This window comes from Urtica dioica, chromosome 12 (genome assembly GCF_054948205.1).
Source record: "Urtica dioica subsp. dioica isolate 48M chromosome 12, U.dioica_male_clone48M_v1_H2, whole genome shotgun sequence".
NCBI classification, from domain to species: Eukaryota; Viridiplantae; Streptophyta; class Magnoliopsida; order Rosales; family Urticaceae; genus Urtica; species Urtica dioica.
The window spans coordinates 13,314,130-13,331,603 of record NC_142767.1 but is presented as its reverse complement, the minus strand read 5'-3'; the positions used below and the strand labels follow the sequence as shown (position 1 = coordinate 13,331,603).

The following is a 17,474-nucleotide window of genomic DNA, read 5'->3' as shown; positions in this document are numbered from 1 at the left end:
AACTCAGGTACCATCAACTTCTTACATACCTCTAAGTCACCATCAAACCGAAAGTCAGTTCGATCCAATATCTTCATTTGTTCCGAATAATCCACCACCATATTATCCATATACCTATTATACACAACATCACCATCCACCTCAACCTTATTATCCACAACAACAACCTTATCATTCTCAACACCAACCACAATATCAAGATCCATACCAAGTGTACCAAGAGTAATTACAAAATTATGAAAATCAAATCGACGAGGAGGAGGAGGAGGAGGAACACTCACCACCATCTCGTGGATGATTTCGATTTCGATCTTTCAAGTTTGAACATTGATGATTAGATTTATATTTGTAACTTTGAAGAATTATGAATATAAAAATTAAGGTACTCTTTCCTCTACCGACCCTCGAAAAGGTTTTAAGGAGGTCATTTTCAATACATTATTTTTTATTTATCACTTTTACATTTTAGTCCTTATTTAAAAATACTATATTTTAATCCTTTGAAATTGTATTGATTTTAATTTTTTTTAATGTATGGAAGTAAAAATTTCTAGGTATGGAATGAAAATTTCCGTACCACTACTAGTGGAATTCCGGTCAACACTAGAAGGAATAATTCATTCCAATCAAAACCGTAATTCCGCACCCAGTGATAATGGATTTTCACTTCCTTCCATTTGCCCAAGTTTACATACGTTATACAGAAAGAATTAAATAAAAATGAGATAATATTTTAAATTTAAAATTTAAAATATTATTATTATAATTGTGTCATATATTCAATTTTGCTGATAATACGCATAGCACGTAATATACTATTACGGTAGTATATAACTAACTTTAGCTAGTATCTTATGCGACGTGACTTGTGCCTTATAATATACAAATAAAGTTGTTGATATATATAAGAGTCAAGCGACTATCTAATCTTTTTCAAGTTTGGATTTGAAAAAATAGTTCAAAACTTCAAAATTTAGTCAAACTAGCCCAAAATTTAAAAAATAATAAAAATATATTTATTCTAAATAAAAAAGACGTAAGCCAAATCCTAAATGATCTTCATCCTCTCCGATTCAAATCCTAGCGCCAGAGACGCTCAGCTCCTCGTCACCCTCCGCGAGTTCGATGGCGGAAGATCATCGTTGTCACCGTCGGAGATCAGACGCTCTGGTGCCACGTAGCATAGCATCGCTCTCTCATGCTTGTCGTGCTACTCAGCTTCCGGCTAAACATCTCCGATCCCATCGAGTTATCTTCTCCTCCACTCTTCTTCTTCTTCATTTATTTTGTTTGTGAGTGTTGATGTCGTTTGTGATTGTTGATGCTCGGAAACGACATCAACAGCTACCGCGTGAGATATCCCTATTTTACGCGATATATTAAATCTTAGTTAAATGAGCATTATAATTAACTAGTCATAATAACCACAGTTTACATTAGCCACTTAATTTATTAACCTGCATATATAGACACCAACACCCTTAATGCTATTTTTGGATCAACACTTAAAAACCTCATATGATTTGATCTAAGGTTTAATTTTATGATCGCACGAGATTTAATAGTGGTGAAATATTCTACCTCCTCGTTTTTGTCTCGCAAGAAACTAATTTATAGTTCTTCACAGTGACGGATCCAGAACTTGGAAAGAGGGGGGGCCAAAATTCAGTTTAGGCTGGAAAAAAAAAAAAAAAATTCAAGCCTGAATTTTTTTGTCCGGGGGGGCCCAAGCCACTTGACCCCACCACCTGGGTCCGCCCCTGGTTCTTCATCTATCGTGAAAAGGGAGAAAAGTGAATTAAGAGAAGGGTAGATGGATTTCTCCCGAGACGTGGTCCAACGCTCAACATAAATCCGATAAAATTCAATATATTCTTAAATGATTGAATTTAATATGAAAAAAAAATTAATTATGTGTGTGCTCGTCAGAGATTATTAGAGATCATCAGACCAATCAGACGAATGAGTAAAAACTGAGAACCGAAAAAATTATAAAGATATAGACGAGCATTATTATCTAAAAACGTGACAAAAATGGATAAGTATCAAATTTCATTCAATAATATTTGTTAGGTAAAGAATAAAATTTCACTTCTATATTTATTGCCAAACCAGTACTCACTTCTATATATTATTTTCCAAACAATTACTCATTTTTAAAATTTAACTATATTTAAATGTGATTTAAAAAAAACAAAAAAAAACAATATTTAAATTTGGGAGAATACATATTTGCCATTATTTTTCCCCTTAGGTATCCTGAAATAAACGACCCATTACCCCGTTTACCTTAGGACGACATGTCGTTTGTACGCTGTTCGCGTTCGCGGCTTTAAACCCTTCTCCGTGTTTCCCCTCTCTTTCACTGCTTGTCAAGAAGACTCGGGTCTGAAAAGCCTCGAACCGAAATGGTGTTATCGAACAAGAAGCTGAAGCAGAAGCTCAGAGCCGAAGCGGCCGAGTCGACTCAGCCAACCCAACAGCCTCCCGAATCTCTGAAACCGCTTCTGGACTCGGCGACTCAGAAACACAGACTATCGAAGCGAGAAAAACGCCGTGAAACCCTGCCCTCGAGTGGTGCAGAGAAGAAGGAAAGTGAGCCCGTGACCAACCCGAAGAAGAGGAAGAAGAGAGACGAAAACGATGGGGTTTTGAAAGAGACCCAGGAATCGGATCAGAAGAAGAAAACCCCAAAGAAAAAGAAGAAGAGTAAGAAGAAGAAGAAGACTAGCAAGAATAAGAAGAGCGAAAATGAGGAAAAGAAAGAGTCTGCTGTGGCTGAGAATGAAGAGAAAAAGGCTACGGAGACCAATGTTAAAATTGAAATCAGGTACGTTTTAGTCTGTTTTTATTTTTATTTTTATTATTGGATTGAGAAATGGATTGGAATGAATTTTTCTCAGAACTCGTAATTTATAAGGTTGAGTTTCAGTCTTCAAATTAAGAATGGGTGGTATGCAAATATATTGATACTTCAAATGTTCTCGGAGCTGATTATTTACTTGTTCTCTTCTCTGTCAAATTATTACAGTCAACCAATTGAGAATGGTGCTACGAAAGTCTATGTTGGAGGAATTCCTTATTACTCGACCAAGGATGACATTCGAAGTTATTTCGAAAGCTGTGGCACGATCACGGAAGTCGATTGTATGACGTTCCCAGAGACTGGAAAATTTAGAGGAATCGCCATTATAAGCTTTAAGGTACTAAACCTTTTTTTTTTCTCTATATATTTAACACACTTGATGGTGTTGCTTAGATTTCCTTACACGCTCATATGCACTCGAGTGTGCATTTAAACTAATATACCCGTTTGGAACTCATTACAGACAGAGACCGCAGCGAAACGAGCCCTGGCTCTTGACGGATCCGACATGTAAGAAGAAATGTCGCTTCTCTTGATTTTGAGCGATTTGATTACCGTTCCTCAAGTCAAGACTCAACATTTTCTTTTTTCCTCGATAATTTTTTTAGGGGCGGACTGTTTCTGACGATTCAACCGTTCAAAACAAACCGAGCAACAATCAAAGCACCGGACTTTGCCCCGCGAATCGTGGAGGGCTACAACAGAGTATACGTCGGGAATCTGTCGTGGGACATCACCGAGGATGCGCTGAGGAGCTTCTTCTCGGACTGCAACATATCGTCCATACGCTTCGGGACGAACAAGGACTCGGGCGAGTTTCGGGGCTACGCCCACGTGGACTTCTCCGACGCCCTCTCCTTCACCATGGCTCTGAAGCTCGACCAGAAAATCGTGCTCGGGAGACCCGCCAAGATCAGCTGCGCCGTCCCGATGAAGAAAGCCAAGACCAGTCACGACGACTCAGCAACAATCGAAACCGTGCCGGCGATGGTGATAGAAACGGAAACGGAAAAGGAAAAGGAAATGGAAATGGAAATCGTCGACCCAGCTCCTCTGCTCGGCTCTGTCGAACCCGGATTGGCCTCCGTGAGTACCGGCAAGATCAGGAGAAGGACTTGTTACGTGTGCGGCGAAAAGGGCCACATTTCGTCGGATTGTCCGAAGAGCACATCCGAGCCGGTCGTGGCGGCGGCGCCGGAAGAGCCCAAGGAAGAGATCGTGGAACCAGCTCCGGCGGTCGGGTATAGTGCGAACGCGGGGTCGAGCTCTGTCAGCGCTGGAAAGATGAGACGGAGGACGTGCTACGAGTGTGGCGGGAAGGGTCATCTTTCCTCCGACTGTCCCACAGTGAAAGACGGTAATAAACTATAGGGACGTCTTTATCGATCATGTATGGATTTTTTAGCATATTCAAAAGCGAAAGGGCAGGGAAATTTTGATTTTGATTTTCTATTTTTTTTTTTAAAAGAAAGCTTCCTTGTTCTTTTCTGCTTCACTTGATGATTATTTTAGACAGTTTTGATGATTTTTGTTGTTTATTATTATTTTTATCTGAAATTTCTCTTGGTAGCAATATTGCCAAATAGTCTTTTTTTTTGGGACTTGTATAACAACCTAGCAGAGTCATCTTATAATAATAAATAAAATATGAAAAACTCTCGACACTAGATATGAATTGCATGTAGAGAATTAGCGTGAAATTGAGGGAAGTATTTTTCTGATTATCTGTTAATACATTTAATCGACTAAAATCAACTGAATCAAATGAATAGACGTACACACCATTTCCGTTGTGAAAAAGCCTCGGCTTTAATATCGAACTCTCTGAGTAAGGATTGTAGCCAAGTTGGTTCTGTATATCGACATGAAAGAGCTCGAATCATTATATTTTGTTTTGTTTTACAGGCTAGAAAGCTTGTGTAGATGGCATGATTATTTAACAATGAATAACGAAATAAAGCCTGATAAAAAATGTTATCTACTCTAATTGAGATCATTGACATGTTTGGTTCTATTATTCTGATTGAAATCGTTGAAGATCTGAGATGAGATCGTAGAGAAGGCGCATGTATTGTTAGTCTCTTGTTGTTTGATTATCATTCGCATTCAATCGGGTTAGATCGTGACTTAGGATGCAAGAAACCGGTTCTTGATCGAGCGTGTCATGAAAAGGTGATTTCCACATTTAGAGCTCTTTGGACTACAGGTTTAAATTAAGGGCAAAGCAGGCAATGTCATAATAGAGTATGAGAGACAAGCAAGTAATTTAGTCAATTGGCAATATGTTTTCTTCTATTTGTGGAGCTTTCCAATTCCACGTTGTCCTTGTAGATATTAATCTGTTTTTCTGTTTGCTTGTTTGGAAGTTAGAATGAGAAAAATTGCCTCATGGTTTCACAGGAATCTTTATGTGACGGTTTATATCCGGAAATGTTGTCCCTACTATTTCCATCGCTTTGGTCCGTGTCCATTTTGTCATAGTTGTTATTTTATGTTGGTTGTTTTTGTCATGTCAAAATTGTTGTTCTTTTTATGATGTTAAAAACATCAGCTTATAACATGAGATGTCTGGTTTACACGTCAATGTTGTGTCGTGGATTTTTGCAGAGAGACTTTTTGTTTGATATGCTTGCGCGCTTTTTTTATTGTCCAATGAGCGTTCACCAAGTGCATTGGAAACCCTAGTCAAGGACACTCAATTGGAATGTGTCATATATAAGGTATTTTGCTACACTCATCACCGCCGAAAATCTGTGCCTTAGGTGTGCATTGTACTCTGTGATATTGACAATCATTATTAGAGCTTAGTCACCGAGTTGTTTTGGTGTTGTTCTGATTGTTGTAAAAACACGTAGTGTTATGAACGTTGTTTGAAACACTGGGAGAGTATGTGAGTAGAAAGTGAGGGGAACTCAAACACATGAGGAGCCGGAGTTAGAAATCAGTATGATAGTCTTGAAGTTTAAGAAGCCTGAAAGGTGATCATGGATTATCCAAAGTTGTACTTATTCTACCGTCTAGTCAAGTTCTCTTTCCACTGAGAGTATCATCCTTCCATAAGTAAACACGATTGGCCGAACTGAGTCATCCATTCTTCTTTCTTTACTTACAGTTTATTTATTTTGTATAAACTGCTAAGTTGTTTCATAAATTGCTATAACATCTTTAGAAACATCAAGAAAAATAGTAAATCTGCTTTTTCAATAGTCAATCAGATTACAAGGAGATGATAAAAGTAACAAATAAACCTTATCCCCAGCACACCAACTTTTACTAATTGTTTCCCCAAAAATCTGCTTTCGTGACCGTACTGTTATTATACAGCTATACTTTGAATGGACATTTTTTTTTATTGAAAGAAATAGTCAGTGTATAGCTATAGTATATTACATGAGATTGCAGAGATAGTTTAGTAAAGCCAAGCAAAGGCCTTACTTTTTTATCATTCCCAACCTCTTCTCTAAAGGATTGTCTTTTTGATACACTTCATTTTTCTTTCATTTTCTTTCCTTTTTTTTTCGAAGAACAATGGCAAGTAGAGGAAAAGAGGAGGTCTCAACACCTAAAACCCAGCAAGGCACGAAGGAAAACACAAGGAATCTGGGCTCGTGTCGAAGACAGGATTTAATACCTTTTTGCGGAACGGCCAGCTTGAACATCCTCATTTCATGGTTGTTCCTTTCTCTTCTCCACAACGGCTCTAACCGTCCCCTTTTTGTAAACGTCAAAAGCAGATTAACTTGTCTTAGAGGACAAGGCATCGCCAACAAGTACTCGTGGTCCTCAAAGACTATCAATTAGCGTTTTTTAGTATTTTTTTTTCAAGAGCTACGAAAACGGGTTTGTATGGCATGACTTGTCCGAGGAGGACTTGACAAGTACGACCTCAAAGGATCACCGATCCCCGAGTCTTCCTTTCACATGGGGTCTTCATCATCGCTCTCATCGTCTTTATTCCTGTCCACCATGTTTTACGGGGAATCAAACACCTCGGTGAGGAAGGTGTGAACAAATACTGAGTTCACAAGCCTGTTGAGTGTGCATCTGAAGCCATTGACGTGTATATACGCAGACAGAGGCGATTGCGGTTGATCCAACGGTTAAGATCGTTTATGGATTGGGGAGGATCCTGATGGACATAATCAAATGTGGATCTTGGAGATAACAAAGTGTTTGATAGAGAGTGATATCAAGTTATGGAGTGAATACTCTTGAACTTTACGTATCAGTGAAACTGACAGGAAAAAGAGATAGATCTATTAACTTGGATCTTTAGCCCTTGCGGACTGTTTTAGATGAAGACTGGTTTGATTATTGTGAAGAGTTGTGGTAAATTAAGTAGCGGGTCATGTTTGCTTTGTAGAGCTGGAATTTAAGTATATTAAAAAAAAAGGTCAAGCGGCTATATAGCCCAATAGAACTTAAACTTTTGCAAAATAGCCATAGTTTGTCAACTATAAGCAAACTAGCCTAAGTAAGATTAATCTAGGCTGGATTAAATTTAATCCCAACGAACTATAAAGACAGAATATAAGCTTTATGTAAGCTGGATTAAAATTAATTGAGACAGGATTAAAAGTTATAGTACTCTCAATTGGCTATTTTGTTATACCTAATGAAACTATGGCTATTTTGCAAAAATCATAAATTGGCTACTTCATACCATTTTTCCAAAAAAAATTATTGTTCATCTTCTCGACGAATGCCCTATGGTTCGACAAAAAAGGTACGCGTCACTACACATTAATTACCTATTTTGCTTCAATTTTTATTTATTTATTGGAATATTTTCATTTTCTCAAAATGTTATGATGTCATGAGTATTAAAGTTATCTTCTTTTTTTTCAACTATGGAGATATTATGTTAGACTTGCAACACTAGTGCATGTTGTGAAAGACTATAACACGACGTATTTGATTTCAGACCAAATCGGACTCATTGATAAGTACACATAAAAGCGTTAATGGAGTTCATGTGGGTGCAGATAGAGAAAATGAAAAGGGTACGAAAATATGGAACACAATATAAATTATTTTGTTGTAACATCTACTATTGATTGACAATTTGGACAATCGAGACTAAAAGACTTCAACGAATCTATCACCAATTCTGCATAACTTAATCTGACAAAGATTCTATAAAAGAAATTTATATATGATTATTCCATCTTTCCGAACAACAAGCCAACAAAAAATAAATTTAGCACACAACATCAAACAAACAAAAAAAATACCATATACCATAATGTTAACTATATGGAATTCGAAAAAGGACGTGAAGATGGCTCGATTTTGTGTTGGAATTCGAACGGGTTTCTCAAGTTCTTTTTCTTTCTTCTTCGTTTGAGCGTTTATAGAGGTTTTGTTTCGTTTTGCTAAGAAATAAGGTTATGATAGGGTTTCGAAAAAAATTCTAACCAAGATTAAATAGAAAGTCAAATAGAGAGTTATACATATGTAATAAACAGCGAATGTATAAATGTGTTATTTTTAAAAACAATAAATATACATATAATATTTTGATAAAACCGAAATGATACATATATGATATTTTTCCATTTTATGAAATTTCAACGATAATAAGAAATTATATCAAATAGCTAAATAATTATACTCAATTAAAACTATATGTCAAATTATTTAAATATTAAGAATATTAGAAAAATAGTACAATTTATATCTATACCTCATATAATATGATATATCATATATGTCTTATTTTAATTTGAGCTATTTTTTTTAATTATTAGATTGAATTTAGCTAAAATTTTAATATAGAGAATCTACAATGGCCACATGTCTAACTTTCTAAAAAAAATAGTTCTAATTTTTGTTAGAACTTTCGTATACAAATAGCACTAATTCAAATTTAATCTGCCCCAGTAAGATGGTATATATTACTATTTTAATTATGTGTGGGCACGAAGAGCTTTTCTTTTACTCTGGGTTAAACCCACTAGACTCCAACGCATTATTCTTTATTTATATCTATGCAAACTCAATAAATAATAATTGAAAAATATTGGCAATCTCATGAATAATATAATTGTAAAGAAATAGTCGCAAAAAGTAGATATTTGTGAATGATATTACTCGACTCATTATTATTGCATGCTTTGAAATTACACACAACAATAATATTAAAAGTAAAACTCGATCACAGCTCACCGTAGGGTAAAATAATAAAGCGAAACAATCATTTATGAATAGAAAAAAAATAAAAATAAAAATTATCTTGGCTCTTGCACATGTATACGCATCAACATGTATAGTGTGTTCCTTTTGGCTAACGATCTCTCTTTCTTTTTGTTATTATTATTAACATCTATTTATTCATTACCCTTCTCAATCCGCGTCGGGTTTTAAAATCTGAGGCTTACGGTTGTTTGTGTGCTCTGCTGTGATGTGTCACGCTTTGGGGTTCCTTAAATTTTCCCTGCTTGCTGAGTGGGTCGGTTCTTATTAATATTTATTATTATTATCATTAGTTTGCTCGTCTTGACTCTTGACTCGTTCGAGCTCTCTTGCTTTCGAGCTTCGTAACGAATTCCAATGGGACCCATCAGAGGGTTGAAGAGGAAGAACAAGGATGAGAAGAAGGTTGACCAGAATGTATCGGTCGTTGACGCTTCTCAACTTAAGCCGTTGGATTGGTGGGAAGACTTCTCTCAGAGAATCACAGGTTCTTTTTTTTCTCTTTTTCTTCTCTTGATAATGCCTTTTTTTCACGGCTCACTAGTTTCTGCTCACGTCTGCGTTTCAGTGATTACAATTATGCACGCACATTTTGGTTTTTCGTAGGTATTTCGTGGTGGTTTTCTTGAATTTCAGGACTTGGGTCAATGTTTTCTTTGTTGATTGCAATGATTTCACGTTATCAAAACATCAAATTTATTTTGCATAGCTTTAGGGAAAGAACGAGTCACTGGGTGATGTGTGTGTGTGTGTGTTTGTTAGGATTTCTTTCATGGAATTTTTGTCATTTTTGGTATTATGATCGATTTCCACATTTAGACTTCCTTAGGCTCGCTTTTCAATCAACGGATTGAGAATCAGAGCTTGGACCCAGTTCATGCATTGTTCTCAAAAGTCCTTTTGGTTGCAGTTATCAATTATCAAACACTTGTTTTGGTCTATTCAAATAACAATATAGAAGATATGAACTGAACTGATTTCTTGATGTGTGTTTCTTTCTTCAAACTGTGCAAATCGAAGAGAGTCGTGATCAGAAACAGAAAGGCTCTCGATCATATAGATCTACCGGGCTTTTGAGAGATCTGCATAGGCACAATGCTCAGGAACACAGATAAAAAAAAAAAATTAAGAAACTCTAAATTCGGGAACACAAATATCTCATCGATTTCAATGCACTAGTGATCAATTTAATCTGATCTCCTCTTTCAACCACCGGTGGTCGCGTGTATCCTTTGAAATTGGTAGCCGGGATTCAGATCGGCCCGATTCTAGATTTGAATGCCGAAGAAGAAGTTCAAACAATTTACTCTCTTCTGCCGTATTTACTGCTTAAGAATGTGTTCTAACTCGGATGTTTGGATTTTGAGTGTGGCAGTGCCGGGATGTCCATCGACGAACGGGAACGCGGAAGCATTCGAATCGATGTTCAAAATATCTCGAAAGACGTTCACGTACATATGCTCGCTGGTGAGGGAGGATATGCTGGCGAAGACGGCGCACTGCGTGGACTCGGCGGGGAGGAGCCTGTCGATCTTCGACCAGGTGGCGGTGGCGATCCGGCGGCTGGGCTCCGGCGAGTCCCTCTCCATCGTGGGGGACTCCTTCGGGACGAGCCCGTCGACGGTCTCCCAGCTGACGTGGCGCTTCGTGGAGGCCATGGAGGAGCGCGGGCTCCACCACCTCTCGTGGCCCGCCACCGAGGCCGAGATGGACTCCATCAAGTCCAAGTTCGAGCGCATCCGCGGCCTCCCCAACTGCTGCGGGGCCGTCGACACCACCCACGTCCTCATGACTCTCCCGGCCTCCGACGACGCCGACTCCAAAGTGTGGGTGGACCGCGAGGAGAACAGCAGCATGGTGGTGCAGGCCGTGGTGGACCCGGAGATGAGGTTCCGCGACGTCATCGCCGGCTGGCCCGGCAGCCTCAGCGACGAGGACGTCATGAGAAGCTCCGGGCTCTTCCGCCTCTGCGAGGACGGGAAGAGGCTCAACGGGAAGAAGCTCAGGCTCGGGGACGCCGAGGTCGGAGAGTACATCGTCGGGGACTCGGGCTTCCCGTTGCTTCCGTGGCTGGTGACTCCGTTCCGGCGGCGGGGCGGGGCGGAGCACCGGGCGGAGTTCAACCGGCGGCACTCGGCGACGAGGATGGTGGCGCAGAGGGCGCTGGCGAGGCTCAAGGAGACGTGGCGGATCATACACGGAGTCATGTGGAAGCCGGATCGCCACCGGCTCCCGAGGATCGTGCTTGTATGCTGCCTGCTACACAACATCCTCATCGACATGGACGACGACAGCGGGGCCCCCCTCTTTCTCTCCCGCCACCACGATGCCGCCTACCGCCAGCAGACCTGCGACTCCTCCGCCGCCGCCGCCCAACCCGCCGCCTTGCTCCTCCGCGACGCCCTCTCCCTCCACTTGGCTCACAAGTCTTCCCTCGTGTCCCGAAACGGATCCGTTTGATTTTATCTTGCCCCGCGTTTCTTTTAAAATTGTTTTGAGCGCGAATTTTCTTACGGATTTCCAAGTTATGACTTGAATGAATCCCATATGCATGCAAATTGGTTTATGGTTTGCTCAATTCAGTAGCACAGCGTGATCACAGAGTGAATGAATCCACAGGGGCTTTGACCTTTAGAGAGAGTACTTGGGTATGCAATGAAGAGACGAGAAATCCTTCATGCAGTTAGAAGGAACCGTTGAAAGATATTTGCGTGAATATGGTAAGAGAAGAGTACAACGAGTCAAAAAATTCGGGCAAGACCTTGGACCCTACCATGTTTGTCAAGTTCCACTACCAAACTGAAATGATTTTTTAGTGAGTGTGGCGTAGAGTAGGTGAGAAGTTAAGACATTCCGTGAAGTACATTTTTTTGTTTGGAAGCAAAACAAAATGTGAAGATAAATTAACAAAAAGAAAACGCTAGGTTAACTACACCCATCATAGAGGCCAACACAAATGAAGATTTTCTCAACACAAGCAAACCACATAAGAGTCGACAACAGTTTTCAACATAAATGAATTTCATTCAATTTTCAATCAAAACCACAATTTAACCGGACGAGGGAGGGAAAGAGGCTAAATTCTGACATCGACGAAGCTATCGACCGTATTACACAAACAAACTATAGAGCTCCCAATATTGCCACCAACCATATTGATATTAGTTTGTATATCACACCAAAATGAGAAACCAAAATAAATCCGCATTACAAATCACTTCTTCGTAAAACCAAATACAGCAGTGAGGAAAAAGAAAAACAATCCCATGTCCCATAGGCATTTCAAATTTATAAAAAGAAAAAAGGAGCGAGACCAGATAATAAGGATAATAGATCCACATATGGATTCATTTTCGGGGCTTGGTTCTCAGCTAGCGCGGCTTTGGATCACATCGATACCCACCTCAGATCGGTCGGTGGCTTGCAATTCGACCTGAATTCCGTCCAACTCTCTCTTGAACCTGTCCTTGGAGCTAGCGTAGATCATCTTGTTTCTCACCCTCGACGTGTCGGGCGACCTGTAAATCACGGTAACGAAGCAGAACCGATCAAAGAACTAATGAACACCGGACAAAGAATCCAAACCGAAAAAAGGTTCCACAGTTATACCACGCGATGAAAAAAATCCTGCTCTTGGGGACATTTTCGGCGGTCATGAACTCGTGGTCGTAGATGGCGTATCGGCACTCGTTATCGGGAAGGTGCGCATTGAAGGCAGCGTAGTCTTCGCCAGGCTCCCCGAGCTTCTCCACCGTAACTTGCTTCAGCTTCTCGTCGATTTTGTAGACTATGAAACGGTATGTTCTCTTAGTCTTGAGCTCAAGAAACTTGAGCTTGCAGTCATCGTGCACTGCCATCCCAGACGCTGCATTGGCCTACCAATCCATTCAAATAATTAACAAACAAACAAAGAAAAAAAAAATCCATAAATTGGTTTATGTCATTTCCAGCTAAAGAGACAAGCTTTTTTTTTTCCTCCATGGATAGCAAAGCAGCTTACAAAGATAAAAAGTCCTATATATCAACGTTTTCAATTAAGAACATTTAAATCAATATCAACTTTCTTTTAGGAAAAAATCTATATGGAAATGTGGTCAAACCCTACAAATTTTACTCTTCCACATATGCTGAAAACTGCTTTAGTTCCAGGACAGTTAGAGAAATAAAGAAAGAAAACATGCAAATCACAATCATAGTTTAATCAAACGAATTCAATCTACATCCGATCGAGATCAGGTTCAAACACGACAAAAGTTCATCAAACCAGAGATTTCATTCATCCACAAAGGTCACATCAGCCTAATCAAGCTCTCAAGCCACTAGAGAATCCACAGATTTCGTCGAAATCGGAAGACAAATTTCACAGATCGGACATCAAAACAGTACAGGCAAAACATCAACTGAATCGAACATAAAAAATGAAAAGTAAAAAAAAAAAAAATACGAGGCGATAAAGTGAAGCAGTAGAAAAAATACAGAGCATAAGAGTCAAGAAGAGCTTACCATCTTGTTGAGAGATTATCGGAGGAGAAATAGGAAAAGAAATTCAGACCAAGGCCGAGAAAATCTGAGAGAGAGAGAGAGAGAGGGAGAGAGAGAGAGAGAAAGAGAGATGGAAAAAAACTACGGGATCAGGCTTTTTTATTTTGGTTGACACACAGAGAAGAGAAGGCTTTTGGTTTTGTGAATCTGACGAGCAAAAGCTAATCTGACGGTGACAGGCTGTTAGGACATGGTCGTGAGCTGATAGGATTGCGCCACGTGGATGGTAGTGGGAGAAGATGGTGCCACCGGGGCGTCAAGTGGAGGAGAATGTCTTTGCCTTTTGCTTTTTCAGATTCCTTACGGCCCAACTTTTGCTCCTTCGGCCCAAATCCATTGTTATTAATTCTCAATAAAAAGGTCAAGTCAAAGAATATGGTTCTTCAATAAATTTATATTTATTATTATTCACATTCAGGCACTTTGAAATCAAAATAAAGAGAGAACAACGCTAATATCTTTTAATTATGCTTAAAAACTTATTTTTGTCCTTTATATTTTTAACAATTTATATACATATAATTTTTTTTATTTATGTTATTGAGAATAAATATTATAATAATTGTATCAACAAAAACAAGTGTGTATGTTAATTATAACGATTAGAGTGCGAGTGCCACATAGATTTAGATCGGATAGTATATGAAAATTACAAGAATAGTAGTAGTGTATAATTTTTTAAATAGTGGTTGTTTTATATTTATGAGTATTGTCTCAAACTATAAACACTTATGAGATTATTTTTCTTATAAATAAAACTAGGGCAGTACAAAATCGAACCGAAAATCAGATAAAATCGATATCCAAACCGAACCGAAACCAAAATTTGGAGCTACGTCAGCTAACCAAAATTCGGATTCGGATAACCGATCCGGTTTACAAAACTGGACCAGATATCGGATTTGATTTTGGGAAAATCTGGATATCGGTTATTTAACCAATTTTTTTTAATTAAAATAAATATCTATTAAAAATAAATATATATTACATGTACAGGTAGTTGGAGACGAGTGTCCTTTTGAATTTTATTTTTTTACTATGTTTTAGATTATGTATTGTCATTTTGGAGCTTTATAAGAGTCGTTTTTTCTCTTTTTTTTTGAATTTTTTCAAACCGGATTTGGATTTTAGAAACTGGATATCCATTTTATAAAATTGGATATTAAACTGGATCTGAAATTTTACAAACTGAATAACCGAATTTTAAAAATTGGATACTGGACTGGATACTGGAGTTAAGAAACCAGATAAACGAATTTCGGTTTTAGACTAAATTGGGCCGGATACTGGACCAAGTTTTTAAAAACCGAAAATTCGGATTCGGATACTAAAAATGTCAAAACCGAACCGAACCGATCCAGTTTCACCCCTAAATAAAACTTTAGACATACAAAATTAAAATAGAACCTAAAACAGTAAATAAATTTTAAAAAATGTAAATCCATTATCTATAACATAGATAATAAAAGAGAACTCTTCTCCCCACTTTCATCCACGAGATGACACGTGGTTACCTGTATGGAGGACACGCGGCAATGTTGAAACTAATCTCGTGATAGTGCTGAAACAACCTTCCAACTTCTTCTTGCTTATTATTTTCCTATAAAAAAATTATAATAAAAATCTTTTGACAAGATGGATCAAAGTATCAAACACTCTCTCTCTATTCTATACGTGACAATTGACAAAGAGCTTTCAGTTCTTCTTTCTTTTTTATTTTGCTGAAAAAACATAAAATACATATATCTCTCTCTCACTTTCAAATTCTGACAAATAGCTTCCCCTTCTTCTTCCTTTTTATTTATTTTCCTAAAAAAATTTAAACAAATCAACAAAATTTAAAACAGGCTCTCTCTCTCTCGTGCGTGAGATCGATTCATATTCTGATAAAAAAAATAGATCGATTCATATTCTTTTAAAAAGTAATCAAGTCGAGTGAAGCCGAAAAGCACACAGAGAAAAAAACAAGAGAGAGAGAAGCCGAGTGAGAGAAATAGCGAGAGAGAGAGAGAGAAGTGACTTTTGCCGGAAAGAGGAGGAAGATGATAAAAAAAATTCTGTTTATCTCATCCACGGTGAGGACTCTTGACTTTTTTCTCTTTCCTGCTCAAATTTTAAAGAATAAATATTAGGGTTTGAGTTTTTTTGCTTGGGTTTGTAAACTGCTAACAAAATGCTTGAGACAAAACTATTGGGCCTTGATCGAACACACAGAAAAATCGTACTCTCATTCGCATTTTATCAACATTTTGCCACAGCTCCCAGGTCAGCTTTTTTGTTGTTCAATCTCCTTCAATTCACGGCTCGGGACTGATGTGAGTTTTCCTTACATTTTAATTTTCTTCCTTTTTTGTAACAAACACAGAAGTTGGAAAACTAATAAGTCAAGTACTTCACACCAGAACAAACTATTGAATAGATTCCTAAGAAAAAAGTATAAAACCAAGCATTGGAATGCTGAGTATGAGGTAATAAATATCTCTACCTTTTCGTACAATAAAACAATTGTATATTATTTTTTTATAAAATAGTGACCTTCATTTGTAATACTAATAGAAGTAGAGCACGCAAATTCTCTGATTTGATTTTATTTTTATGATGTCTAACAAATCCGAGTATTCGAATAAGGCTTGTCATCAAACATTTTGTCAGCAAGAAACTATACATGAGTTTAAACATACCTCATAGAAAATGAAACCAACTTCAGTTGTTTGTTTGGTGGAAGGATTAACGCAACGCATCATTTTGTGTTTTGTAAAGTTTATTTAATTTAAATGACTTGTCTAGAGGGTTCACGGAATATGGATGTAGTCGGTTAAGTGTGACAAGGATAATGCATTTGGAAATGTGTTGGGGATATTTGGGTATTGATTTTCTTCTTCTTCTTCTTTCATTATTGATATTTTTTGTGGTAATTCATATTTATTTCAATTTATTGGATCTAATTATTTAGCCACAAAATCACAGATTGTGTATGGTATTACTGTGAAGGAGAGCTTCGTAAATGTGAAGCAGTGGCTTAAGGAGATCGATCGGTCCGCAAACTATGACTATTCACCGGAAATAAGTGCAAAATGGTCGAGAACAAGGTTGTGGACACTGAGATTGCAAAGGTGATTCATTCACTTCTGATGATGACTATATACAATTGAGAGTTTGTTTAATAATTTTAATGTCTTATTCATTCATAACTCATAAAAACTCTATATATATTATAGAGTGTGTTTCATCACGGCCTCCGTGCTATCTAATAATGCATAATAGGTAATTTAGGTGTTCTCTTTAATTTTGTTGTCGATTTAACGGCTAATTCCCGTTCATATTTGTGGTCTTTTGAATTTGTTTAAGAATACTCATTGTTGGATGGGTTTGTTGTCGGTTTAATCAAAATTCTGATTTGTTGAAAGTCGGATTTAAAAAAAAGATAAGAGAGACGATAGAGATTGAGCAATAGTACTATCTCTTCAAATGTCATATTGAATAGGCAAAGATCAATAATTATTTTCTATTGGTCTGATGGTAGTTTTTCTATTTTCCTTTTTTTTTTCTTTTCTGTTTGGTTGAAGAACTTGTTCTTCAGTGGAAGACTCTTCTTGTGGGTTGTGTGGCGGTCTCTGTGGATGCTGCTACTGATTACAATCGTGGCAGAATTGGTGTAGGGATCATGGTGCGCAATAGTGAAGGGAAAGTCGTCTTCTCTCTGATTGATTCCTTGGCGCGTCCTCTTAGTGTGATGGCAGCGGAAGCTAGAGCTATTCTTATTGGTCTTAAGCAGGCTGTGGAGTTGGGACATCAATGCATTGCCATCTAATCTGATGATTCTCAGGTGATATCTTTACTTAAAGGCTAAAAACCAATTATGGCTGACTGT

At 37.9% G+C, this 17,474-nt stretch overlaps 3 protein-coding genes and 1 long non-coding RNA gene across 4 annotated transcripts; 3 read left to right on the top strand and 1 right to left on the bottom strand.

The window, feature by feature from the left end:
- Nucleotides 1-2,346: 2,346 nt before the first annotated feature.
- Nucleotides 2,347-4,439, top strand: PHIP1 (phragmoplastin interacting protein 1). Its single transcript, XM_089604429.1, has 4 exons — nt 2,347-2,830; nt 3,032-3,203; nt 3,330-3,376; nt 3,475-4,439. Exons 1-4 carry the CDS (start codon nt 2,409-2,411, stop codon nt 4,235-4,237), a joined length of 1,404 nt encoding a protein of 467 aa, XP_089460555.1. The 5' UTR covers nt 2,347-2,408; the 3' UTR covers nt 4,238-4,439.
- A 4,668-nt stretch (nt 4,440-9,107) lies between these two features.
- Nucleotides 9,108-11,639, top strand: LOC149379272 (PIF / Ping-Pong family of plant transposase). Its single transcript, XM_089602193.1, has 2 exons — nt 9,108-9,548; nt 10,437-11,639. Exons 1-2 carry the CDS (start codon nt 9,419-9,421, stop codon nt 11,519-11,521), a joined length of 1,215 nt encoding a protein of 404 aa, XP_089458319.1. The 5' UTR covers nt 9,108-9,418; the 3' UTR covers nt 11,522-11,639.
- Nucleotides 11,640-12,171: 532 nt separating this feature from the next.
- On the bottom strand, nt 12,172-13,747 carry LOC149379271 (actin-depolymerizing factor 1-like). The gene is made up of 3 exons (XM_089602194.1): nt 13,565-13,747; nt 12,671-12,936; nt 12,172-12,579 (listed from the first exon to the last, which is right to left on the bottom strand). Exons 1-3 carry the CDS (start codon nt 13,565-13,567, stop codon nt 12,429-12,431), a joined length of 420 nt encoding a protein of 139 aa, XP_089458320.1. The 5' UTR covers nt 13,568-13,747; the 3' UTR covers nt 12,172-12,428.
- A 1,636-nt stretch (nt 13,748-15,383) lies between these two features.
- On the top strand, nt 15,384-16,967 carry LOC149379270 (uncharacterized). Its single transcript, XR_016294023.1, has 3 exons — nt 15,384-15,678; nt 15,862-15,918; nt 16,571-16,967. It is a non-coding gene; the product is annotated as an uncharacterized LOC149379270 (long non-coding RNA).
- The last annotated feature ends 507 nt before the right edge of the window (nt 16,968-17,474 follow it).

Excerpts from the sequence above, each read along its gene's own strand:
- LOC149379272 (XM_089602193.1), top strand. The coding sequence starts at position 9,419 with ATGGGACCCATCAGAGGGTTGAAGAGGAAGAACAAGGATGAGAAGAAG. Across the intron at positions 9,549-10,436 it reads CTTCTCTCAGAGAATCACAG|TGCCGGGATGTCCATCGACG; the intron begins GTTCTTTTTTTT and ends TGAGTGTGGCAG.
- PHIP1 (XM_089604429.1), top strand. The coding sequence starts at position 2,409 with ATGGTGTTATCGAACAAGAAGCTGAAGCAGAAGCTCAGAGCCGAAGCG. Across the intron at positions 2,831-3,031 it reads AATGTTAAAATTGAAATCAG|TCAACCAATTGAGAATGGTG; the intron begins GTACGTTTTAGT and ends AAATTATTACAG. Across the intron at positions 3,377-3,474 it reads GCTCTTGACGGATCCGACAT|GGGCGGACTGTTTCTGACGA; the intron begins GTAAGAAGAAAT and ends TAATTTTTTTAG.
- LOC149379271 (XM_089602194.1), bottom strand. Across the intron at positions 12,580-12,670 it reads AGGATTTTTTTCATCGCGTG|GTCGCCCGACACGTCGAGGG; the intron begins GTATAACTGTGG and ends CGTGATTTACAG.